At 35.6% G+C, this 27,972-nt stretch overlaps 1 protein-coding gene across 17 annotated transcripts in view; it reads right to left on the reverse strand.

Moving 5' to 3' along the window:
• The window catches only part of HERC1 (HECT and RLD domain containing E3 ubiquitin protein ligase family member 1), a 163,097-nt gene that overhangs the window by 47,923 nt on the left and 87,202 nt on the right, over positions 1 to 27,972 (reverse strand). For 11 of the 17 annotated variants that reach the window (XM_036218062.1, XM_036218063.1, XM_036218060.1 and 8 more), the window contains 14 exons: positions 26,536 to 26,751; positions 25,770 to 25,890; positions 25,279 to 25,516; positions 24,940 to 25,133; positions 21,786 to 21,941; positions 20,260 to 20,366; positions 19,632 to 19,742; positions 16,761 to 16,937; positions 11,755 to 11,994; positions 11,283 to 11,366; positions 9,234 to 9,754; positions 6,608 to 7,383; positions 5,159 to 5,357; positions 2,926 to 3,086 (listed from right to left, as the gene is read on the reverse strand). In XM_036218062.1, the coding sequence (XP_036073955.1) occupies positions 2,926 to 3,086; positions 5,159 to 5,357; positions 6,608 to 7,383; positions 9,234 to 9,754; positions 11,283 to 11,366; positions 11,755 to 11,994; positions 16,761 to 16,937; positions 19,632 to 19,742; positions 20,260 to 20,366; positions 21,786 to 21,941; positions 24,940 to 25,133; positions 25,279 to 25,516; positions 25,770 to 25,890; positions 26,536 to 26,751 (3,301 nt within the window). The remainder of the gene's footprint in view (positions 1 to 2,925; positions 3,087 to 5,158; positions 5,358 to 6,607; positions 7,384 to 9,233; positions 9,755 to 11,282; positions 11,367 to 11,754; positions 11,995 to 16,760; positions 16,938 to 19,631; positions 19,743 to 20,259; positions 20,367 to 21,785; positions 21,942 to 24,939; positions 25,134 to 25,278; positions 25,517 to 25,769; positions 25,891 to 26,535; positions 26,752 to 27,972) is intronic. The other 6 variants (XM_036218075.1, XM_036218073.1, XM_036218074.1 and 3 more) reach the window with 2 other exon arrangements.

Below are 27,972 nucleotides of genomic sequence, written 5' to 3' on the forward strand. Positions count from 1 at the left end.
GCAAATTCATTTATTCATTAAATTAATTTGTAACCTCATATCAGTACTCGTGGTGCCTTCATGAAGTCATTCACATGCACAGTGACAAAAAATTTCAGTCTCCGAATGCACTGTTTCTAGCTGAGGTCAAACAAGGTGATGCTTGGTGTTGTTTCAGCTCTTAGCTGTAAACAAGTGTCCTTTTCACAGTCTATTTAGTGTCACATTTTTTTTTGCATTTTTGTGATTCTTGTTGGTGATTTCACAGTTTAAAACAGCCCCCAAACACAGTGTTGAAATGCTGTCTAGTGTTCCTAAGTACAAGAAAGCTGTAATGTATCTTATGAAGAAAATATACGTGTTAGATAAGCTTCTTTCAGATATGAGTTATGGTGCTGTGGGTCATGAGTTCAATGCTAATGAATCAACAATATATTTAAATATGGTGTTAAATTAAATAGAAACATACATCAAACAAAGTTATAATTGACCAGTTGATAAAATGTGATCAGAAGTACACAGAAACTAGCCCTGTATTTTCCCTAGGAACACTGGTTCAGTTTTCACTAGTTCAGTGTTCACAATGACTTTACAGAACATAACTATTCTAACAATGAGAATTGATTGTTATTCCATGTATTTAATAAGCTAGAAGAAAGATTGAGCATGTTAAAAAGACACAGAAGATTTTTAAAAAGACCTATAGCAAACTTCTAGAGATGAAATCTCAACGTTGAAGTAGAAAAAATACACTGGATGGCTTAAGAGCAGATTAAACAATGCAGAAGAAAAGATTAATGACCAGAAGACAACAATAAAAACTATCCATCATGAAATACAGACAGAAAAAGGACTAACAATGCAAAGAGCAGAGCATCAGTGGTTTATTGGACAATTTTGAATGGCTTAATATACATATAACTGGAGACACTAAAATAGAACAGCAGTACAGGAAAAAATGAGAGAAAGATAATGGATGAAAAATTTCTTCATTTAATGACAACTATAAACTCACAGACCCAAGAAACTCAGTAAGAAACATGAAGAAAACTATACTAAGGCAGATCATAATCGAAATGCTTAAGCCCAGTGATAAACAGAAAAAATCTTAAAAGCAGCTAGAGAAAAAAGGTGTATCACGTCAAGATTAGAATTAGTCTTATCGTTGAAAATAATGCAAGCCAGAGGACAGCAGAGCAACATCTAGTCTGAAAGTAAAATAGAACTGTCAGTCTAGAAATCTATAGCCAGTGAAAATATTTTTCAAAAACAAAGGGGAAATAGATTCTTTTAGACATACAAGAACCAAAAGAATTCATTGCCAGCAGACCACTACAAGAAATGTCAAGTCTTTCAAAGAGAAAGAAATGAAATCTGAATCTACACAAAAAAATAATCTTAGAACTGGTAAATATGTGGGTATAAATAAAATACATGCTTTAGTTTTTAAATCTCCTTAAAAGAAAATTGGCTGTTTACAGAAAAAATAATAACAATATATTATGGAGCTTTATACTGTATGTAGAAGTTAAATGAATAATGATGAAAGTACAAGGGCCGAGAAAGGGGAAATGAAAGTATATTTTTGTTAAATTTTTTTTTACTACACATGAAGTGGTATAACAGTACTTGCAGGTAGACTGTGATAATTAAAGATGTATTCTATAAACCTAAAAGTAATCTCTAAAAATATAAATTATAGCTAATAAGCTAACAAAGGAGATAACATAAAATAATTTTTAAAAAATACTTATGTAATCCAAAGAAGTAGGTAAAGAGGAAAAGGGGAACAAAGAACAGATGACTTGAACAGAAAAATAATAGATTTAAACCCAACCATACCAATAATCACATTAAATGTAAATGGTCTAAACATCCCAATTAAAAGGCACAAAACATCTGGTTGGATTAAAAAAGCAAGATGCACCTATAGGTTATCTTTAAGAAACCCATTAAGATATAAAGACATAAATAAATTAAAGGTAAAATGATGTGAGAAGATATACCATCTAAACACTAATGAAAAATAAATCAGAAGTGTAAGGGCACAGGATATTACCGGGGATAAAAAGAGTCATTTCGTAATGATAAAGAGGTCAATTCGTTAAGAAGACATAAGAACCCTAAATTTTTCTGACTCGAAGACAAAACTTTAAAATACATGAAACAAAAACTGATCAATGAAAGGGGAAATAGAAAAATCCATAATTACAGTCAGAGATTTCAACACCATTCTCTCAATAATTGGTAGAATAAGTAGATCAAAAATCAGTAAAGATAAAGAAGACTTAGACAACATTATCAACCAACTTGACCTAACCAACAGCTTATTGAACACTCCACACAATAACAGCATAATACACATTTTTTCCAAGCACTTGTGGGATATTTATTAAAACAGACCATATTCTGTGCTATAAAACAAGTTTCAATAAATTTAAAGAATTCAAATTATACAAGATATGTTCTCTGATGACAGTGAAAATAAATTAGAAATCAACGATAGAAAGATAGCTGAAAAATCCCCAGATATTTAAAATGAAATAACAAACTTCTAAAGGACCTATATATCAAAGAAGGTATCAATGATAAATTAGACAGTACTTTAAACTGAATGAAAATGAAAATAACATCTTAAAATGTATGAGTTGCAGCAAAAGCAAGCGCTTAGAGGGAAATTCATTAAACAAAAAATGTCTATAGTAGAAAAGAAGAAAGGTCTAATATAACTGATGTATAGAGCACATTATTTCTCTCCCAAATAGCCAAATTCAATCTGCAGTTTCAAAATACAGATGACAGTTCAGTTTGATGGGGCAGACCCCTCGTCATTAAAATCACTGTTTTCCCTTCAATAAAAACAAAACACAATGCCCACATAATAATGTCCCATGTATCTGGAATGCCAAGAGGTTTGGGTGTCATAGTGCATGGTAGTACACGCACCTGTGCGGTTAGCTGGCCTTGCTGACTGGGAATCAGGAGAAGTTAAGCTTTGCCTCCTTCCTACTTCATCAGATGGAGAGGTTGGTAATGATGATATTGGAGGAGTCTGTGCACGACGAGTGGGAAGTACAGTGGTAGTGGGGTAACTAGAGAACATTTGCCTTTAAGAAAAACACATGGGTTAGCATAAAATCCAATTAGAAAATACATATATCACAGTCTTCTTATAAAAGAATATGTGACCTGGAAAATTATATATGTTAGCTATAACTGAATTGGGGGGAAGGGAGAAAAACTCTAGTCTTAAAAATCATTATCTCATAAGATGTTGTTAATAATATCTTAAATTAATAATACCTTATCATTTGTTCAGTGGTGGAAGAATACAGCAATGAACAAAATAGATTTTAAAAAATTCTTGCCGTCATGGTCCTTTCCTCTACTATAATACCAAGATGATAAGGGTATTTTGGTAGGCATACAGTAGTTAGAGAATAAAAAAAGACTTTTAAGATAGATAACTTACAGTTACTTCAAATATAAATTCACTATCTAGCCATGAAGTTATTCACATGGATTCAAAGTAATAACCTATAGGTAAGTTATGAAAAGAAAAGATAACTGCCCAGTCACCCAGCACAACTGAAAAATAGCATATAAATGACATACCAGCTGCGTAGAGTGGGAAAGGTACAGGAGAGGCAGCATCTCTCAAACTGAGAAGGCAGACACACTGGCTAAAGAATGAAGTCTAGAAAGATCCTCACTAACTGACTGCTCTATATGTCCAACAGAACTAATAATAACTTTTTAAGCATCAAAAAAGCATTGTCTACCCAGTCAAATAACTGTGATATAATGGTATTCACATAGAGAACAGCTGTTCCCTGATTTTGCTCATGTTAAATGATATTCACCCAGGCAGACAATTGCAGTTCTAATATAGTCTCAGCCAACAGCAAGGAAATGAAAACTGAGAAGAAAGGAGTTATAAAACCTGGTGAATGCCTCTGGGAGCAGGGAGCATTATTTTACTATTGAATCCCATGTTTACATTACAGAGCTTGAAAGGTAAAAGAAGACACAGTGCTACTGATCCTCTGTGGATGCCTTTAATTCTGCAATGCCAGAGAAGTCAAAAATCATATTAGAATATCCTACCATCCCTCTCTTTCTCCTTTCTTGAGCATAAGCACCTTCTAGAAATGTGTGACTTAGGTGACAGAGCTAAGAGGCAGGAGAAGTGTGGGGACTGGACGATTGTAGCTACAGGATTAGTGCTCCTGCTCAAGATCAGAGCAATAATTCTTAATGTGTGCCCACTGCATTAAAATCACTAGGGAAACAATTCAAATGCAAACTGTGTGCTCTAACAGACCTACTGAGAGACAGGGCTGGGGGATATAGCCCCAGAGCTTTAAAAAGCCTCGTAGGTAGCTCTTGTGCACACCAAAACTTGAGAATTATTATTATAATAGCCACTCTCTCTTCCTTTCTAGGATATCGGTCTACACACTGGGGAATAATAATAGCCTGTCAATTAAGGGAAAGGGGGATGAAATAAGAAAAAGGGAGACTATCTATTCTTTTTCCCTTTATTTCTATTAAGCTCTACTTAGGACAGCTCACAAAAGAGGCCCTCTCTAAAGATCTTCTTTCAAGGTTTTCATTTTATGTATACATCTGGCAAACTGAAGCAAAGAGAAACTTAAATATTATTTGAAGTGTACAAATTTACTAAAACAGGGTTGGCTGAAGAAGCATCAAAAGACATGTTCCTTCATTTGAAAAGCAGACTTATTTGATCTTACAGTAATAATAAAGGAATTATGCTTTAAAGGGAAATAACCAGAGAAAATTATTTTAATGGAAGAAAATTATTCTCTTGGAGGCTATAATGTTAAAAATACAAGTATTTACTTTTTAAGAAAAAATATATTCAAAATCCTAACCCCCTACCCCACCAAAAAAAAATAAAGTCATTTTATAAGACAATAGAGTGCTGGAGTACCTGGTTGTCAGCTGCATGGTAGACTGACTACGAGATGGGGCAAGTTGTTAAACTTCTGAGAGACATTTTCAACTTTAGTAAAATGGGTTTGACCATATGATCTCTTAGGTTTCTTCTAGCTCTAAGAATGCTTTAAGTTGGGCATATTTTTCATAAGAGAACAATCACATGTTCAGAATAACAGGAAACAAATATGGCAGTTTTAAAGGTTACCTTCCCTACCTGAGAAGACTTAGTGGCATCACTCCTGGGGACTCAGATGCAGGCACGGTTTCTGTATCAGTGACTGGAGTGGTGGCAGTTGTGGTATCCTCCAGTGAGCTGCTCATAAAGGAAGTCGTGCTTGAGGCTGATGGGCTAGTGGTAACCGGAGTCTGTGCCTGCTGGGCTTGGTCACTTTCTTCAGCTTGTTGATCAATCTCTATATACCAAGGTAAAGGTTAAGATAAAGGTTAAGAAAGTAGTAAGAATTTATTTTTTCAAATATGACATGGGAATGAAAAATTTTTACCGCTGATTTGGAAAGTTTCCAAATATATTTCATGAGTTAACAATTTCTATGCAAGATTTACAAAAAAAAATCTTATATATATACCTTTGTAGTCACGATTGTACTCACAATTGTAGACTAAAAATAATAATGTAACAAACCCCTGTAATTACTCATTTTTTTTAGGGAAAGTTTTCTCAAAAACAAATAGTCTCACTTATGCTTGTAAGATGTGACCAAAGATTCTCTAATGAAATCTGATCATTAAAACTATTTTCTTAGCACTTTGATTTTGATGCCTATCTTTAAATAGGCAACAAAGACATGTAAATACAAGAATAATAAAATCCTTGACAGAAACTCCATGTTTCAAAAAAAGGCAATGCCTTGCAAAATAAACTACTTCTAAAAGTTAAAAGAAAAAAAAATTAGTTTCTACAAAGATAGCTAATTCTGTTAAAGTTTGCTAAATGGCCAACAGACCTTCATAATCATCATGATCTTGACACTCCTATTATATGCACCATGTACCTCTCTCTGCCTATTTGCTGCCTAAGCTAAGAAGGGAAGAAGGGGAGCAAAATAAAAGGAAAGAAAGGAGGACGAGGAAGGAGAGGAAGAAAAAAACAATGGAAGTTCCATGGAGGTAAGGCACTTTGTTTTATTCACTGCTAACGTCCCAGAACCTAGAAGAGTACCTGGCATATAGTAGGCACTCAATAAATTTTTACTGAATGAATCTTATTTTTATCTCAGAATTCATATTACCTCCAAAGGTGGGGATAAAAGATAAAACACAGTTTTTCATGTACAAGACAGAGTCTATGAAAGTAGTACTTAAAAATATCCTTTAAAATGTCTCCGAGAAGTTATCAGAATAATATATATTTTGAATTAGATCAATAAAAACTTGAATAACTTTTGTGGCATGAGTTAAATTTGTTTTACAAAATGAAGTAATAATTATTAAATTCTAATACTTTATAGGTCTAAAATAGAAAATTATAGATTATTAATATAAAAGAAACAAAAAAGAACTGTTCATCTTGCAATGGGAAAACAATGTGAAATTGCTTTGGCCAAAAAAAATTTTAATAAATCACTTACATAATCCATCACTTCTGACAACTATAAATAATTTCAATGGCACAAAAGCAAAACAAAAAAATCAGATAACATACCTTGCTTCATTTTTCCCCCAAACTGGTCTTCTAAAAGCCCATGGACCACTAATTTATAGATCATGGCTTGAGCTCGTTCCAGATCAGCCAATCCCAATGCTCTCTTTATGGGCGACCGCATGACCGCTCGCTTTACCATGTGTCGCATCAGGAACTGCAGGGCTGCACGCATCTCCACATCTTCGTGAACAACTGGAGAGCTCGCACAGTCTGAGTTGTGACCATTTTCAGCTAGAACTTTTGGTATCAACAACAGCTCAGCATATTTACTACAGCCAAGAAGAGCACTAAGTGATTTCATAGCACCAAGGTAGAGATAAGACAGCTGGACTGCTCTGATTTCTGACTGGGCTATGTCATGGTTTTTGGACATGTGTTCATGATTTTTTCTTTTTCCTTCTGGTATTTGATGTTGGGATTCCACACCTGGCAGAGTTGGATCTAAGGAAAATGAAGCTATTTCATTTTCTGATTTGGAGCTTGTGGTACCCTGACTTTTGACATCATCAGATGTTAAGCCAGTCCGCATATCTAAAGCAGATTCACTCTCAGTTTTCTGCTCAACATCCCCTTTCTCCTCAGACTCATGTCGATGTTTCTTTTCATGTCGCTTGATGCTCTGTTTGCCCATGTCTTCGTGAATGCCAGTCAGATACGTGAGATCCAGCAGCACAGAAGCCGTCAGGCCTCGGAATCGTGCCACGTCGAAAGGCAGTGGTTCACAGGGTTCCAGATTATACAATGGAGTATCACTAGGCGACCAAAAAGTTGGGAAGCTTTAATAAAGATCAGAATGACACAGGAAGAAGCAAGTGAGGGATAGACAGGAGGAAGATACAGAAAATAATGTAGACAAAATAAGATGCATCATGTACACAGTACAGAGAATAATCTACACAAACTAGAGAAGTCATCACAAACAAAGAGAAAAATGAGTCTATTATGAGAAAATGGGGAGATGTGATGTAAAAAAGCAATGAGATGTGCATGTGCTTTCAAATAAGAATATTCACTACAATATAATGCAAGCCAAGAATGAGCAAAATTTCTATATGAGCAAACAGTAAATATTTTAGACCTTGTAGACCACATGGTTTCAGTTACAACCTTTGAACCCTGTCACCATAGTGTGAAAGCAGCCACTGATATAGCAAAACAAATGAGTATGGAGGTTTAACTTTATTTACAAAAACAGGAGGTAGGTCAAATGTTCTTCTTCAATTTCTGATGTTAGCTATTTGGAAAGTTTGTATAATAAGTCTGGTTTATTATGTGGGTAATGGCCATTTATAATCTACTCCAGAGAAGACTTTTTCCCTTAAAATATTACTTTGTAATTTTCAATTAATGCTTCTAACTTATAGTTTAAGCAAAAATATGACCACATATTCCCCATATTCCCTGATATTTGGCAAGAATTTCCTGACATTTAAAAATATTATATAAAATGTAATAGAAAGATTGAGGAAGTATAAAAAGTTTGGTGGTTTACTTTTGTATTATTAACCTAAATCTTGGTTCTTGCTTAACTTTCCTAGTCTCATTTACCCTTTGCCTTGTTTCTCGTATTTAATTATTTTGCTATATTGTAAGCATATTAATAAGGCTTAATAAATCCTTTCTAAAACAAGGCAAAGGATAAAAGAAAAAATATTCCCACATAACACTGTAAAATTTTCATTGGTTTCTTACCTTAGGAGAGTGGAAGGAGGTAAACTTTATTAACTCCTGAAACTGTGTATAAACTTTATATATGTGTATTTTTCAGCTGAGCGGGTTTATAGCTATTGTTAGAATGTAAAGCAGTACTGCCTCCAAAAAATACTTAAGAACCAATGTTTTAGATATTGTCCCATGTCATATTAACATTACAAAGGAATCACTTTAGGCAACATAATGAACAGTTAGTTGTATTATATCATCGATAAATCCCTATTTTCAAATAATACAATTATGTAGCGTCAATAGATAAGTGGGGTCAGTCCCCTTATCGATGGAGATACTTGGCATATTTTTAACATACGAAGTTTCTATTTCACATCAATCTTATCTGATTGCAAAACACATCTAAATGCTTTTAAGCACACATATGGTTTGTGTCAAATGTAATTTTTGTATCTATCCAAAATGCTGCACATACACCAAGGGGACAGAAATATGTGCTTAAAAAAAAAAAAAAAAAAGGCAAGAATACTTAAAATCACAGATAATACAAAACCTATTCTAGTCTTTCAAATGTTCCCCTTCTACATTCAAAGCCCTCCTACACAAAATGTAACTGACAGATTTGCTGGCTGGCTTTCTATTCTAATGTATAGTGAAAATGATCAAAAGGCAGGAAGTCAAATGAAGAACAGAAAGAAGAATCCTAGTTAAACTTACCATTTCTTCAAAAAACAAAACAAAAACTATATACTTTATAAACCACTAGTGTTCCAAGGAACACAGATTCAGGAAATATTCCTTTATGAAATCACAGTACTTATACTCAACTATGTGAAAAAAGGTATTTTAAAAAGTTAACTGGCTGCCCACCTAAAATATATAATTACTTACTGTCCATAGGCAATGGTCCGTGTCAACATTAAATACTCATTTGCTAAAAGTGTAACTTAACAGATCATACCTGATAGTAATTTCTGCTTCATCCCACTGGACCTTGGCAGATGTGCTGCCCTCTTTGACCACTCCCAGCAGCGTAGCATGGCGCCCAGTTTGCTTGTGAACACACCGACCTCCAACTCTAAGACCAGCATCAACTCCTCCTATCACTGCCAGCACAGGCCACACCTCTATGCAAAGGGTCCTCAGCTGCGGCTCTGAGAGGTCAGCAAGGCCATGTCTATTGTGTTTACCTTTCTCTTCTTCTTTGCTCTCCTTCTCCTCTCTCATTTCATTTTCCTCTCGGCTTTGAACCGAGCGGCTTTTCTTTAGCTTCTGACCTGGCTCTTTAATACATATCTTAATTTTGTGGAGCCTTTCCATCATTTTTTTGTTAATGCAATAAGTCCAACGGTCTGTTCGGTGAAGGATTCGGATAAGCTGAATAGTGGCCTCTGCCAGCACTGCTGCTACTGGACTACAAACGGGGTCTCCTGGAAGTAAGTCTCGCGGTGTGCCACGCATCTGCATATCACAAATTTTTACCTATAAAAGAAGGTAGCAAATGTGTGATATTAATAGTTCTCCTAAACTATCAGACATTATAAATTCTAGCACATGTAATCCCATGTTGAACTAGTGTTTGGTCTCCTAATACATGTGTGTTATACCACTGGCCCCAGATCTACTAAAGTTAGTAGAATAGTTCTCTGAAATATGCTGCCAGTCATTTAAACTTCCTGTAGTCTCTGAGTATCAGAACTATTCCAGCCACACAAAAGATGGATACAGACTAAGGTATATGTGACTGACTCGATTTAGTCCAAAAAAAAAAAAAAGCCTTGAGGATCTATTCACTCTCATCTTTGAGGTTCTAGAATAATATTGAATCCTGGGACCATCTTATATTATTCGAGGGGCATTGAGGTAAAACCATAAATTTAGGTAATAGGCACACACTTCAAATGAGACATATATTAAGAGTTTAAAAGATTTAATTCAAATCTCAACTCTGCATAATCTTAGAAAATTATTTAATCTCACTAACCCTCAGCTTTTTCATCTGAAAAGAATGGCACTAGTAATATGTTTCTTATGTTTTTTTTAAAGATTAAATAAGACTGTGCACATAAAGTGCTTATTAGTGCAGTGCCAGACATATAACGAATGTTCAAAAAAATATCAATGGCTAGCTTGAAATTATACCTTCTTGAAAAATTTTAAAATATATTTAAAAGCATATAATAAAAAGTAACTTTCATAGTTAAGATTTACCAAGTCTAGCACTTCCATTATAGAAATACTGTAAGGGGACAGAGCATATTTAATCCAAATTCCGGAAAAAATTTAGCAAATAATTTGTCAAATTACGAATGTCTTTATTAATAAATATTCTGCCAGGAAGAAAAAGAAATGCAATATATAAGACAGCATGAAAACTTTCTACTAAAAAATAACTAGAAATTCTGGAGACCTGACCTAGGTTATACTACATCTTTAAGTGAAAGGATGGGACAGAAAACAAATCCACTCACTAGCACAGGGAGACCACAAATTTGTTCCTGCTTGGGTTTTATAGATGAGGAGAAAAACAGTTTATATCGAGAGGGTGATCTCTTTAATATGATCCTCCTAAAGGTTTAGGGATTAAATTTACACCACCTACAAAATCTGAGAACCCCTTCGGCTGAATGAATGAAAGGCAGCTGCCCCCATCACAACTGGAACTTCCAATATTCAGCTGATGATATCTGATTATATTTAAGATTATTTTTATATTTCTCTCATATTCGTGTGTCAATGAACCAGATTATCCATAAACTATTTCCTATAATTTTTATAACTGCACATATGCTTGAAAGTTGACTCACTATGTTCATATTGCCAGAATATCATATAGCGTCTTAAAAAGGGCAATTTCTAAGAGTAAGCTAACCTTGTAAAACTGTAAAATTACCTGAGCATGCACTTTCAATGGTAGAAATAACATATTTATAAGCTTTACCCTGATGCTAACAAATATTAATAAAAAATGACAAATAACTTTTATGCTTCATACTTGAGGTTTCATTACCTTTTCCCCTGGGTTGCTACTATAGAACATTACGCAAGGGTATAACTCTGCTGCATCCACATCTTCGAAAGCTAATTTGGGTTCCTAGAGAGTGGCAGAGGTAATGAAAAGAAAAGGAAACAAAAATATTTTTTTAAATTGACAATATCCAATCCCCTTAAGATTCAAAACTCTTAGGAGACAGAATGAAGTTACTAGAACCAAATCTCAATTAACCTTACGAACCAAGGAAATTCCACATGTAGTAAATAATCTTAATTTGTTCATCTGTTTCAACAATCTTACTTGGATTTTACTATCTTTCTGTTGTTTATTTGGTGCTGATAAATACTATGTGGTGAACAAAAAGGTATTAGAGAAAAAGCAGAGAAGAATGGATACTCTATAAACTGAATAACCAGCACCGGAATAACTGAGTTGAATGTAAACAAAAACAAGAAAACATGCAATGCTTGTGAATGAGTTTCAGTACCTCTCCGTTTTTCCCAAAGGAAATGGTCCTGGCTTCCATGTCTAACACACAGGTAATGAAATCTCCTTGAGTAAAGCTGGACAATGTCAGAGTCTGTTCTCCATTGTGATAGAGGTTACCACTATAGGCCCGATAGAGCCACATATCCGAGGTAGTACGGTGGTTAAAGTCATGTACTGGCCAGCGAGAAACTCCAACACATGTGCCTTCATTACCTCTGTTTTCCTTCACAATGTAAAACTAAAATGAAGATGGTAATGTTCATTATTAAAGTTCAAAAATCTGTTTATATACTATGAATTGCATAAAACAATACTGGGGAATATGTTTATAGATAATATTTATACATTGAGAATATAATTTATCTTCAGTCTAAGTAAAAACATACAAACGAAATATATCATTTTGTGAAAATTTTTAAACAAATTTAATCTTTACCTTGTAGGACACTTAGAATAACATTTGAGTACTTATTTTTAAAAAATTGTTTTTAGTTATAGTTGACAATCTTATATTAGTTTCAGGTCTACAGTGCAGTGGTTAGACAATTATATATCTTACAAGGCGATCCTCCCCCATTAGTCTAGTACCTATATGGCAACATATATAGTTAATACAATATTACTGACTATATACCCTGTGCTTGAGTACTTATTTTAAATAAAAAATTTCAGCTTCCATTTAATTACAAAGTTGAAGAAGTATGTCTAGTCCAGAAAATTATTAATGGAAAGTTCCAATTCTTTACATACAAAATTTCTAACTACTCTCTTCTGTATACTTACTTCTGTGCAGAAAAGAGTTAAATAGCAGGCCTGAGACTATTACTTTTAAAAGGGCAAGCCTGTAACACTGGCCCTAGGCTAGTATCTGGGAATTTGACTGGTAAATAGTTTCCTATGCTGGTACAAAACTTTCCCTAAGTGGTAATAAAGGTGCCTCGCCAGGCCTAGACTATGTGAACAAACATTGTAACTGTGGTTTACACTAAACATCAGCTTTCCTTCTGGGAGTATGGGATTTTGGTACATTCTAGGCAGAGGGTACCTTCATAACCAGATTCGAGAAGAAATCTTGGGCACTAAGTTTCTAATGGGCTTCCCTAAAGCATTGCACACATGTTGCTGCATTTTATTTCTGGGGAAAGAGTATGTTCCATGTGACCTCTCATGGAAGAGAGAAAACATAAGGAAGCCTGCACATGAATTCCTCGAGATTCCACTTGTGTCTTTTACCTTTATTCAGCTACGTATCCTTACTGCGTTGTTATAATAAATCTTAATAATAAGTACAATTACATGTTGAGTCCTATTAAGTCTTTCTAGCCAATAAAGGGGTGATTTGGGGAACCCTTGACACAGTAGTGGCAACCATGAGATTCACTACAGCTACAACTCATTAAAATATAGTTACGGCGTTACTTTGGGAAAAGAGAAATGGGGAAAGACTCAACTCTGGTGTCTGGTGGCTATAAAGTTACACATGTTATGAACAGCAGGCGAATTGCTAACTGTTGTGACAGGTAAAAGTTATCTGTGGAATTCAAAAACAATAGATCCAAGTAAAAAATAAGCACTTCAAGCTGGAAAATCATCAGCCTATATGAGTTGGCTCACTGGATCCCCTGAATGTTTTGGCCTTGCTAGCTAATATGAGGGGGAAAAAAGAGAAGCCAGCGTAAAATTTTTATTCTCTCCTCAAGGCAGGGAAAGAAAGGGCCCAAACATTTCCACAAATGGACTTTGGATGGGCCAAAGAATAAACATTAGTTTGCAGTTGTTCTTTTCTCCAGGTGGCAGGAGAGAGTTCAAAAATCCCTGAAGGTGAGTTCTGGGTAGACCAAAAATATGAGAAGCATGTGCTGTTTTTTCCTCCAAGTGAGAGGAAAAAAAAAAATATTAAATCAGTTCCCAGGGCTGGAACAAAGCTTTATTTAAGCAGACTGGAGAAAAAAAGAAAGAAAAGGCCACTTCAGTTATTTTCTTTAGCTTAGATGTAGCGGTGATCCTTGCCCAATCTATTCATCCTGTAAATGCTAAATTTACCATGAGGGGTTTGAAAACTTGAGATCTGAGATGGGAAAGTAAATTTTTAAAAACAGCTTTGTTTTGTGGCTACTGCATCTGGATGTATGATAAAAATTGATGTAAAATGTTATGTACTTGTAATTTCATAAATGTTAAGAGATCATCCTGATCAGTGAAAGCTGTAAAGGCACTTCCTTGTTTTTTGCCACCAGTGAATAGAACAGAATTTATACTCTTTGAGTATTGGAAACAAAACAAGTGTCTATAACTGATAATTTTTTGTTATGGTTTTTGCCCGTTGGAGCCTCTGGAAAAAAGGAGACAAAATAAGAATGGCACTCTCCATATGGAGATAGATAGATATACTTGTAGTTTTTAAAAGCAGTTTTCAGTTGCTAATGAGTTTTTGTAAATTCAGATGTCTGACCTTTAGAGACATGATTTTCTAGCCTGAAGTACATTTTTTTTGAGTGGGTAAATTTGGACTCAATAAGACTGACAAGACAAAAAGGGCTTAAGAAAGCCTTACTTGTCATCTGGAGTTAAAGAGCATCTGGGCTTTACTGCTGCCAAATAAAGTTGCTAGCTTTTTAGAATCCTGAATTCACAGATCCTAATTGTCTGGACCTGGCTCTAAGCTAAAACCTGATACTGTCTGCTATGGGCTGTTTCAACCCAACATAAGTTGTACTTAACCAATGAACAAAACTCAAACTCTGGTTCCGTTGTAGATTTAGGATTCCTCTGTGGGTCATAAACTATGAAGACATCATGAATTCTGGCTGGATTGTCTGGGACTCTTGTAAATGCCCCTAGGAAAGGGCTTATTCTTAGATTTCTGACACAGAAACTGATTACCTTCCTAATTTGTGATTCCAACCAAAAGTTGAAAGTTGGCATACCACAGGGAGTACTGACCCCTTTGTTCACTCTTAATAAATTGGACTCTTGACCTCTTCTTGGGGATGTCCCACTGCTATTGATTTATTTTGTTCAGCTTTTTGGTTTAATTGCAGTTTGTAACAACAGAGTGATAGCTTGACTCTACATATGTTTCATCTTTCTTCTGATATACATGCCTTAGTAGATGAAGCTCTCCCCAGAGACTGATCTTTTCTAGGATGTTCACTGGATAAATGATTATGATAAAAGGAGGTAGAAAGTTTTGTAAACCTATTTTGAAAAAAAAAAATTTTTAATTGGGATTTTGTCCTGATCAATTTTAACCTTTCTGATTAAGTTCTGTAAAACTCTTGTGAAAATTCCTTAATTTCTTCTGTACCCAACCCACCTGGACAAAAGGTCTAGATGAAGATAAAAAAGATTGAAAAAGTCTGAAGTTGTCTATGCTACCCTGAACAAGCCTGATCCTGTCTGATCTCAAAGCTAAGCAGGGTTGGGCTTGGTTAGTACTTGGATGGGAGACCACCTAGGAACCGGGTGCTATAGGCGTAAAAAAATAAAAAATAAATAAATAAGGGATTATAAATTGATAAGGTCCTTGTAATCTGTGAGGTCAACCAAGGGTTGCCACACCTAAAAAAAAAAAAAAGTTTGAAGTTATAATTACTAAATGGGATTTTAGTTGTTTTTAGAATAAGAGTAAAACAAATAAACAACCCAAGCCCTGGGGGAATGTGGATGAGTGGGGAGGGATTAATGATCTTTTGTTTTTCAGAACTGTTCCTTCTCCTAGAGGGAAAAATATCCCTGTTGTCTAGAAGCCTGTAGTGAGCACTTTAAATTCAAACACCTGACAGACTATAAGAAGCAAAGGGTGGCTCTAGATCCTGACTTTGCACAGAACACCTTCAGATGTCATCCAAACTCTGGAGGCAGATAAACTGACATCACAGACAAGCAAAATCATTTAACTGACTGCCTTTAGGCAGTCCCTCTGAAACCAAGGGCTCAACTTATTTGGACAGCACTCAGAACAGAGGGTAGGAGGTCACATTGGGGTCCTGTCAATTTTTTCTGCCTGATTACTATACATCCCGATTAGGGGTATCTTAACAATTACATACTCATTGTTTTCAGGGATACCACATATGCCCTGTGTGATTGTATTTCTTGTGTGTGCACCTACCATGACACTACTGAAGTCATAGACTGGCCAGAGCTGTGCTATTAAATTGATGTCTAAACCGGTTTTAAAAGGTTTAATATAAAAACTTAAAAACAAAGCCACATGACTTTTTAATATAGACATTTATGGTTAATAAGATTTATTTTAACTGGTTTAAGGCTCCTAAAAGGCATACCTCAAGTCACTACTACTGGTTGGTCTCACCCAGCTGTGTGGGGTCCTACCGATAATAATTTTATTGTAAAGACACTGTGGCTAACAGCCAAGGGGGTGGACTGTGCCAAAAAAGAGTTAACACAGAAGAGACAACTATCCTTCAAAAAGTCTGCTTGTGATGTTGGCCCTTGGCTGGCCTCTGGGAACCAGACTGGTAAACAGTTCTCTACATTGACAAGAACTTTGTCTAACTGATAATGGTAGCTCATTGTGCCTAGACTGTTTGTACAACAGTATGGTTCATACTAAACACCTGCTTTCCTTCTGGGACTCTAAAATTTTAGCATGTATCTGACAGAGAGTATGTGACTAGCACCCAATAAAAATCTTGGGCACTGAGTCTTTAATAGGCTTTCCCAGGCAGAAACATAATATACATGTCATTGTATTTTCACTGATGGGTGTGCACTGTATGCCCCCTCATGGCAGGGACTATTACGCTTTTTTAACCATTCATTTAAAATTTTTTAAAGGTAATTTTAGAATTGCATAAGTTATAAAAATTGTATATCCTCATTCAGTTTCCATTTATGCTAATATCTTACATACTGATAGAACATTTACATATAATGATTTTTAAAAAGTCTTTCCATACATTTTACATAAGAATCTAGAGGAAAAAGACTAAATGCTAAGAACTAAAAATGCTAAAAACTACTTGGAATTCTACGCACCTTCCATTGATAGCACCCAGAAGTTACTCCAGTAGATGCCAATCCATATCCTTTTCCTCCACTGCCATGAGTTAAAATCTGTCCATTCTCCACTAGGCAACACTGGGCTTTCTCTGGATCAAAGGAGACTTCTTGTATAGGGAGATTCTCATCTTCTTCCTCCAATTCTCCCTGCTTCTACCAGAAAGGAAGCTAGGTCAGTCTTTTGGAGTAAACCCAGACCTCTGTTAGTATATGTTCTAAAACTCCTTGGTTTGAATCCACAAATATTTATTAAGTATCTACTACATACCATTTACTATGCAGGCAATGGGAATACAATGAGAAATATAGCCTGGTCCCTGCCTATAAAGAGCTTACGGTCTAATTAGGAGACAGAAAGACAAATAACACCAATATTGTAGTAAGAGAATAATAGAAGTTACATAACAGGTATAGCAAAAACATAAAAAATTTAAGCCTCTAACCATGCTTTGGAAGGATAAAGTAATCATTCAAAAAACGATGACTTCTGAGTTTAGTTCTGAACGATGAGAAGGCATTAAGCAGCTCGTCAAAAGGAGAGAAAGGCATTTAGGGCAGTATGTATAGCATGTGTCAAGGCATGAAGGTGCAACAGAGTACAGTGAGTTAAAGAAATTGTAAACAGTAGGGAATATCTGGAGGATGAGACTGGTAGAAAACAAGCCTAGAAAGAGAAGAAGGAACAAAATCAGAGAAGGTCTTGAATGTAATTTTAAAGACAGTAGTGAATGCCTACACAGAATGATTTATATAGAGGGTCTCCAATCAGATCTGTGTTTTATAAACACTGTTTTACCAGGAGTGTACAGGAGGAAGGCAGAGAGACCAATCAGAAGATTACTACTAGAGCTCAGATAAGAAATACTGAAGACTTGAATTCATTCGTTTGTTCAATGAGTATGAAGCATCTACTACGTGCCAGGCACTATACTTGGTCTTCTATATTTAGCAGTCATTAACTAGATAAGGTCTCTGCTATTATAGAACTCATATCTTGGAAGATGGAGACAGAAAATAAAAAAGAAAATATCTGGTTGTTAAGTGCTGTGCTGAAGTTAAAACAGGTGATAGAACAAAGAATGTATGGCAACTAGATAAGAGGATCAGAAAGGACTCTCTGAAGAAGTGATAATTAAGTTGAGACCTGAATAGTAAGAAGTTGACCTCTGAGAAATATATCTAAGGGAAGTGCTAGTAGAGAGTGCAAACAGCTAGTGCAAAGCCTGAAAGAAAGAATAAACTTACTGTGTCCAAGAAACAGGAAGAAGGCAAGTTGTTCCGAGTCTGGTGAGCAAAGAGGAAAGAATAAGGAATTCTAGATTTTATCCCAAGAATAAGAAACCATTGGAGAGTTTTAAGCAGAGGACCAACATGCTCTGATTTACAATTTTAAAATATCACTCTGGATCCTGTATAGAGAATGGATTACAGGGAGTTAACAATGGAAGCAGAAAGACCAGTTAGGAAGCTATTGCATAGTCCATGCCAGTGATGATAGCAGCTTACAACTGGGTGATAGCAGAGGAATGAGGATGAGGGCAAATACAAGTTATGTTTTACAGAGGAGTCAATGGGACTTGGAGACTGTATAGATAGAAAAAAAAATGGGGCAGGGAGATAGAAAAAGAGGAATTAGGGATGACTCCTAGGTTTTATGGCTAAGTCTCTAACAAGGCAGATGGAAAAGCCCGATGAAGGAAAAGGATATGGAAAAAACTAAGGATGCTTCTGAGATGCCTATTAGACTATCATTCATGTGGTAAGGCAAGTAGAAGATGGGTATGTAAATCTGGAATTCAGGGAAAATGTCATAAGCGGAATTAAAAATTTGGGAATCAATGGCATATAGGTCTACATAAGGTTTGGGTGGGTACAGGAAAGGGAATGGAGGTAATAGTTGAGGGAAAAAAACGGGTCTTGGGACCAAGACTTGGGATACTCCAACACTTAGATTAAACAAAAAAGAAAGAACCAATAAAAGAGAATGAGAAGCAAAAGGCCGTTGTATTGAGCTAGAAGGAAAACCAGAAAAAGTATGGAATCATGAAAACCCAGAGAAGGATGAAGGTAGCTAGATGGATGGATTCAAGAGCTATGTAGGAGGTAAAATCAATGAGGCCTAGTGACCAGATGGATAAGGACATTAGGAGAATCTATAGTTCCTAGGAATTCAGATCTGGGAAGCTAGGTAAATGGTGGTGCCACCAATAAAAAAGGGGAAAGATGTGAGGAGGAGACATTTGGGCTAGCATGTAAGTTTGGAAGGCAATAGGTGTAGGCAGGTATGACTGAAACTGTTAGAAAAGCTAAGGAAAGAATGTTGAGGAACACCAGAGTTTGAGATAGAGGCAAAGAGAAAGTGGCATCAAAGAAGAGATGCCTCTAGAGGGAACTGAGGATTGGCAGAGGGTATGGGCAATCTAGAAGATACTGTTCTGAAAACAATAGAAGGCTGTGTTTCCAGAGGTCAAAAAACATGCATACTGTATTTAGCGATTAACACTTACATTTGTCACTTAAGTTCTGTGCTTTGATGGAAGATAAACAACGGGTTGCAGAGATAATGAGAAGGAAGTAGCTGAAACATGTATAAGATTACTCTTCATAGAAGCTTAGCAATGAAGGACAAGAGAGAAGATAGGAAAGGCTTCATGAATAAAAATGGGATTTGGGAGGTGCGAATGACAGATGCTTATGAGCTGAGGAGAAAAAACTAGTGGAGAGAGAGACAGAGTACAGAGTGAGACAGAAGAACTGATAGAACAAGGTCTCTCAGAGAAGAGAGCCAGAAACAAGTGACAGGATATTTATTTATGCTAAGAGTACCCTTCTGGAAGAATCAATTACCTGTAATTTTATTTCTTGTTCTTTTTCCTTTATCTGAAGAGCATGTTTAGCTTGAGCAATGGGTGTCTCCCACATACAGTCCGACAGAAGGGAAAACAGGCGTTCAACAACCTATTTATAGAAAGAAAAAGAAAGATGACATTTATAATGGTTAATGTAAATATTCTTAGAAAAAATAAATCATTTAACTGTAATACTAAGTCCCAAGTGAAACTTGATTATATCAATGTCCAACAGCTATCTTGGGTGTTATCTTTTTTTAGAAAGATAATTAATCCAGTAGAAAGTGGGTTCCATTGCCCTCAGGTTACCTGACTATATGGACCTCTGAATAGGCCATCCAACCTCACACATTTCTCTGTAGGGGCCCACACCTACTAAGAAATTTCATAAATTTTCCTTTCCTTCTGACCTTGTATGTATTCACTATCTCCCTCCTCCTCATACCCCATTACTTAATTTCTCTTTCTTCTTGCTTGGAGATGAAACAACAAAGAAGGCAATCTTAGAAGAGTAAGTTTTGCTACTGAATGATACATTTACAACTGAAGAGACTATGGGTTTATATTTTTGGTGAATCATGTTGTGTATATCAGAAACATCTTCTAACAACTTTCAAAATAGAAACCTGGGCCATTTGATCATCTTCTACACCAGATTCACAAGCTGGTAGCACAGCCTCAAGGACGTGAAGCGCAAGGAGCCTTGTTCTTAAGTTACCAACTAGAGGAATACCTGGGGAGAAAAAACATTTTTTTTTATTATCAGTGTGACTTAAATTCAAAGTTTAAATGAACTTATTGAAAAAAATCTTGAGACTGCTAAGTGTTTATGAGCAGAACAAACTTCACTTCAACCTACTATCACAAGAATTCTGGACTCATCCTGTGTCCATTAGTGTATATGAATATTCATATTTATATTTCAGTTTTTATGTATATGCAAAAAGAGTTGCACTATCATAACTACCTATACCAAGTACTGTGCTATGAATTTCATATACATTAACTCTGTCGACCCTCACAAATCCTACACTATACCCCCATTTTTCTGATGAGAAAACCGAGGCTCAGAGAAGTTATGTAGCTTGACCAATGCCACATAGAGGCAGAGGCAGAATTTTAAACAGACCTGTTAATCATAAAGCTCAGGCTTATCATATCCTTTCATTGCTTCTTCTATGCTTATACCCTGGCTGCTTCAGAGAGATTATAAGGGTTAATGGGAGTAAGCAATTTATACTTTTCCAAAGTAAGCAAAGGTAGAGACAGGCTACTGTCACTCTTTTTTTATATCCATTACTGCAATAAAAGCAATTAAAAATAAATTAATATCTAATTTTTCTTTATATTCTAAGACCTTAGTCAATATTATATAAGCCTTATCTTATTAAAAGAGAAAAAAAAGCTCTTATCAGTAAGCTATACTAGTTAAGAAAAACTAGTAAAGTATATTGAGAATATATACACATAAAACAACAAGTACCATGGAAGATTACATTATATTTTAGTATATTTAAAAGACTAGGATGATGAAAAAGTCCTGGAAATGGAGAGTGGTAATGGGTGAACAACATTATGAATGTCACATATTGTACACTTAAACAGTTATAATGGTAAATTTTATTTTATGTACATTTTACCACAATTAAAAAAAACCAGACTGGGAAGGACTGACAGTAATCTTTGCAAGCAGACCAGGCTTTTAAGTTAAAAACCAGGAATTAAGCTTATTATATAAACTTTCAGAGCTAGCATATAATGAGAAGTTATAAAGTACAGAAATCATATCATGGTAAGAGAGAATGGATAAATTCAGATCTATATTTTGATAATTCAAGAAGTGAGGGCAAAATCTGTATCAAATTATCATATTAAACAGAATGTTCTTTGCTTATTTTTATTATTTCCATAATCTGAACTAATAGGGCCAAGTTCTCGATTAAATCCGAGACCTCTCCAATGCTACTGTTATTACTATCAATTTTTATTCCTGAAATTAGAGTTTTCTTTTGATCAAATAAGTACTCAGAAAACAAGAAAGAAAAGTCCTGAAATCAAGTTTAAGTATACAATGTTGTTAAAGCCTAGCATTATCTGAATAAAACACATGTGATGCACAAAAATACTCTAAAACAAGGCAAAAGTCATATACCTGAAGAACACTTCTGAGATGCTATATTGAGAAGCACCTCTGTCCACTTTGGGGAAGCCATTTTTGACTGAATTGCTTTTGAAGACACAACTCTGCGAAGAAAAACTAAAAAATCCCCCAGATGCAGTTCGGCTGCATGTTGTTTCCTAAGAGCAGCTGAAGAGTGAAGAGACAAGTTTATATTATAACCAAAAAATACACTTTATATCAAGCAATTTACATTTAAATTGCAGTGAACACAAACCTAAATTCAAAATCTAGGTTGTCTGCTGCTGAATTTTTAAGGAATACAACAGGGAAAGGACAGAAAATAAAGCCAAACTTAAAACATCTTTTACATCTGTATAAATAATAAGCTTGCTAGAATAAAGTATGTGTACTTAATTTTGTGTGGGTTTTTTTGTTTGTTTGTTTGTTTTTTACTGCTATACTAAAAAGCAACACTTCTCTACACAAGTCTAAAATTCTATTGGATCATATTTGAGGGAGATGGTCTTTGAACCTCCTAAAACCGTGTGTAGGAAAAATTGTGCGTGTGTGTATTTGGCAAGTAAGAGGGTTCACAAATTTAATCAAATTTCAAAAAATCCATGATTCCATCCTTCCAATCAAATTAAGAATCACATATCTAAAAGAGACTTTTCACAAATTTGTCCTAACGAAACTTCCCCGTTTTTCTACTGGCATCAATGCCAGTCTCTCGTCACCTTCTCAGACCTACACCTTGTGCATTTTCAAGCCACAGAATTATCTGTTCCATGTTCTCTCATCATCCAACACCTTTCATATTGCCTTAGTCTGGCAAAGTCCCACTCAGAGCCAAAGTAAAGAAGTGTGCCACTGGGGCAGCTGCCCAGAATGTAAATCGCTAGGGGCACTAACCCATGGAAAATCTTAACAATTTGGAGACAAGGATATACAGCGTTCCTTTTAGGGAGATCTGGCATATCAAATTAAGGAACACAGGACAAGTCAATTGTGATAGAGAGGAGATACCCCACCCACCAGTAATCTATCTTCATAGATGTCTAATTAACTAGAAGCATGTTTCATCAAGATGAATATGCAAGTCTATGACACAGCTAAACTTCTAGGGACAATAAGAGAAAAAGCTAAGAACTCCTTCTCCACATTTCCTCTACATGTATTCTACCTCTTCTCTACCTAAATGCTAATAAGCAAATACTTTTTATAATATTAGTTTGAAGAACATAAAATCATTAGCCTTCCCTGGGTACCCACATATCTCACGCCAATCTTTTTCCTACATATTCCTTCAAAGCCAGTTCAAAAGCTACCTCTTCTAAGAAGCATTCTCTGTTGGGAGAGATCCCTGGGAGAATCTCTTTAATGAGGCTTCCATCCTACTCCCCATGCTCATCCCCAAGCAAGAATTTGTCACAAGACTCTAAGTTAATTAAATTAATTAAAGCATGGAGACCTCATATATTAAGTTGTTTGATATAAACTGATGATAGTTTGTGTTTCAGAATCAAGGCTACATTTGAAATGCAGGATACACCTTTCAGTTAAGTATTTTCAAAAGTCTGTGGGGTTATTAACACCTAGGCAGCCTGTGCCTCTGAATGCCTGACCACGCTAACTAGAATCAATCTTACTTCAGCCATCCCCCAAAATCAAAAGGGTGCAAAGGCCTTCTCTCTAGGATGACTTGAGGGAATAGACACAGATTCACTGTGCTATTCTACCTGCTGAGACTCACTCACAGAACTGTTTCATTCTTTGCTGAGTGTGGAAGGATCCAGTTTTCTTGGGGACCCACACACATAGTAACTTTACTATATCTTCTCTGCACAGATTACTCGATACCCAGCACGGAATGGTGAGAAGCTATCACCTTAACGACCCTGCATACTCCACTGGATCTCAGGAAAACAGGAGGCGGCGTTAAAAGCTTATTTTTATTTATCATGCCTTGTGAGTCTGCCCATGCTCTTTGTAAAAGCACCGTACTCTCTATACAAACAGGAAGAAAGAACTTGTCACCAGTTCGGCCTCTGATACTAAAAGCTAATCCTTAATCAGACTCATACCTCCTCCTAGATTCTGACTTAAGAGATTTAGCCATTTCTTCTGAGTTTCGTATATTACATTGTAATTATTTGTTTACACGTCTGCCTTCCTCATCATCCTAGAAGGTCCTTGAGGACAGAGACAATGTTTTATTGTTTTTTTATCCCTAGGGTATTTCCTTTATCCACCCCTCTATATCTATACAATTTATAGATATCGAAATACTATAATATCCTAATATTAATATATTTATTAAGCTCTCACTAAGTGACAAATATTGCTCTAAGTGCTTTATATGTATTAAATAATTTAATCCTCAAAACAATCTTAGGAGGTTGGTTCTATCATCCCTATTTTATAGATGAGGGAATTAGGGCACAGAATGATTAGGTAACTTGCTCTCTCCATCCATCCATCCATCCATCCATCCATCCATCCATCCATCCATCCATCCATCCCAGAAAGGATGTAGGGGCTCACAGAGTTTATCATAGTAATAAGACATGGTAATTTCACAAAATATTTGTAAAAAATCACCAATTTTAGACCTTTATTCCCTTAATTATGTAACAGCCATACGTGGTAGTTCTGTTCAGGGCTTAATCTAATATAATGAAATACAATGTTTACTATAGTTTTTTAAAGCTATGAGCAGATGATATAGCAACCAAAATTGTGATGGCTAAGTACAATAATTATTTTTTTAGTGACTAGGGCACAAAACAGCCTAGCAAAAAGTTCAGTTCCTCTAATTCTAACTCAGTTCCCAAATAATAAAACTGTTGGTCCTAGGAGAACACTTAGGTGAAGAGTATGGTTAGAGATGGGTTATCAGTCTCAAATGCTAAGGAAACATAGCCTGGAGGGAATCAGTTACCTAGAAAGGCTGAACCTAGAGAGTGAGCAGTATGATCACCACATCAGGGTTAATGGACTCTAAGGAGAGAAGGTTCAGTCAGAAATTCATCTATATCATACATATTTGGAGAGAAAAAGAGGTTTCTAAATAAATAAAAGTACTTTCATGCCTCACAACAGACCGAAGTCTACATTCTAATGATATGCACACTGTAGGGACTCAATAAATGCTTATTAAGACAGAGAAAAAGGTTTATGATACCTCTGAAATCTCTCTTCTCAATTTCTCCACTGCTATCAACTTTTTTTTCTTCTTCTTCACCCTCTTCTCCTTCCCCCTCTCCAAAAGAGGCCATAAGTAGTACACCAGCTTGGGACAACAAATTCTTCAACTGGCTACAAAGTAGATCCAACAAGGACTGAACTACCTTAGGGCTCAGTTTATCAGCATAGGTCCTATAGGAAAAAAGTAAGTGGTAATAACACAGAAGGGCAAATATTATACTTAAATATATAAAAGAGATTATGGAGAAATGGAAATTACTCAAATGTGAAAAAACCAGGCCCCACATAGTTCTACCAAGACATCTACAATGCTCACCCTGTAGTGATGGCTAGAATCTGGAGCAATCTTGTACTAGCCACTTTTAAAGCTGTGCTAAGTTGGGAAACACCCGTCTTTGGCAACAACTGCAGGGGTTGTCCTAGCATAGTGTCTGTGCCACATAACTGCGACAATACGTTTAGCAGACCAGTGGAAATTGCCAAAGAAACATCCACTGGTTGATAGTGAACACTCAGGGCAAACACTGTAACCAAAAGGAGACGCTGCTGGGCTTCTACAAAAAAAAAAAAAAAAAGAAAAGAAAGAAAGATAGTTGAGAATCTTCTTTGAAATAAATAAAGCATCTACTAAAATTTACTATATTCCAAAATATAAATAGTAATACAGAACACTATTTTGAAGTATTTATTCTTTATCTGTAAGTTGATCTACTAATGTCAAACACAAGGTTTGTAACTGTTAACTACTGTGTATAACATCAGGCCAAAATGTAACTATATCTTGTATTTGCAGGGGCAGTTACTCACCAATGTGATGCTTGTTTGCTTGCAGGGCTCTCTCCAGGGTAGCAGACAACTGTTGATAAATCTTATGCACAGCTACCTGGATTTCAATTTGTATATTTCTCTTAGCTGCTCTGATCCCATCCTGAATTATACATAAAGATTAATGTTTTCTATTAGCACAATAATACTTCCTACCTAAATAAAAATAGCATTTTATTCTTAGTTGATCTATCTGCTAGAACCCTATGATGTTTTTTAATTATTTAGTATATTTCAGTATATAAAGTTTTTACAATAAATTTATTTTTAAATACTTGATAATTCCTGATTTTATATAATCTTTCTTCTGTCCCACAAACAAAATGTCCTCTCTAAATATGGAAGACATAAAGACAACATTTAAAAAAATATCTTTTTTTCCCAGCAATCAGAGGAACTAGGTAAAATGATCAAGTCTAAACTGTAAATTCTTGAAACTCACCCTTCCAAACACCCTATCCCAACTTAGATCTATCTCTATCTAATTTGGCTAAGAGTTAATAAAACTAAGCCTGAAAGGAATCTGAAAGTACAATAATACCACAGCTCACCTAACCCCATCTACAATACTGTCACACTCGGAAAACTAAGCCTATGAGTTATCTTTAAGTCATCTAAGTCTTTTTTATTTTTAAACCTCAATCTTAAACACCAAAAAGTTTAGCATTATTAAACTGATTCTGTAAAAACAGTTAAAATCTGAAAATACTGCCAGGTGTCATCCTCACATGATAGATCTGTCACCTACCTGATAGTGATGCAATCGGCCACTCTCTCCTTTGGTTCCTGAGTGTCCAACAGTGCCTAAACCAAAGCACCCTGCTAGAAACTGCAGCCTCACAGATGTGAGCAGTGTGGATGACTGAAAACCTGGGCTTGTTCTGCTTCCTGCCAGAGAGATGCTACCTTTTTCCTCCATCCCAGACAACAGAATGAGGATCTGGTGAAGTGCTTCTAAACGAAGCTTGAGAAAAGTAAAACAAACATATTTTAGAGTTCTTCACTGAACAAAGAACTCTGTATGTCATGGACAATATATTAGCACACAGAAAATTCTAATGTTTCTAAGGACTCTATTTTATTAAGATGAACATTTGTTTTATTATTGTGACTTTTTAAAATTGAAATATCTCTAGAAACTCTATAAGCATACTTCAGTATGAAAGAGGCTACACACTACAATGGTAAGGAAAAGTAGTAGATTCGGATGTAGGAGACCTGGTTTCAAGGCCAGACTCTTCCACTTACGATGTGGCCTCGGGAGACTCACTTAACTACCTAAATCTCAGTTTCTTCATATGTAAAATGAGGCTAATAGTACTTTATCTAATCTACTCACTGAACTACTGTGATGGTCATGAAATATTTGTGAAGATTTCAAAGCTGTATGATAGTATCATTATTGCTTCCTTTTATTTAGAATAGTTACATAAAATACTCTTTAGTTCAAGAATTAGAAGAGGTATTTCTGAAAGTTTTCTCTGTGTTTCTCTTGAACTCCTGGCCCTACCTTCTCTAGGGAGGTTATACCTACCACTGCAGTCAATCCTTTTTTTTTTTTAACTTTCTCTTGAAATAATTTTATATTTACAGAAGAGTTTTAAAGATGGCATAGAGAGTTCCTGTATATCTTTCCCCTAATGTTAACATCTTACATAACTATGGTCCATTTATCAGACTAAGGCACTAACTCTAGTACACCGCATGAACTAAACCATAGACTTTATTTGGACTTCACCAGTATTCCCATAATGTCCCTTTTCTGTTCCAGGATCCAATTCAGGATATCACATTGCATTTAGTTGTCATGTCTCCTTAAGTCTGTGACAGTTTATGTCTTTCTTTGTTTTTCATGACCATGACACTTTGGAAAAGTTGTTCATATATTTTATAGAACATCCTTCGATTTGGGTTTGCTTGATGTTTTCTCATGATTGGATTAGAGTTATAGATTTGGGGGAAGAATAAAGTCTCCTTATCATCACATTATCAGGGGTACATAATATCACCATCTTATTACTGGTAATGTTAATCTTGATCACTCAGTCAAGGTGATGTCTGCCAGGTTTCTGCAATGTAAAATTACTATATTTTTCCCTTTTCATGCTCTGTTTGTTAGCCCTGCATCACTAAGTCCAGTTTACTCTCCAGAGTGGGGCAGGATTAAATTCCACTTCTTGGAGAG

The sequence above is a fragment of the Rousettus aegyptiacus genome, unplaced genomic scaffold (genome assembly GCF_014176215.1).
Source record: "Rousettus aegyptiacus isolate mRouAeg1 unplaced genomic scaffold, mRouAeg1.p scaffold_m13_p_3, whole genome shotgun sequence".
In the NCBI taxonomy this organism is placed as follows: domain Eukaryota; kingdom Metazoa; phylum Chordata; class Mammalia; order Chiroptera; family Pteropodidae; genus Rousettus; species Rousettus aegyptiacus.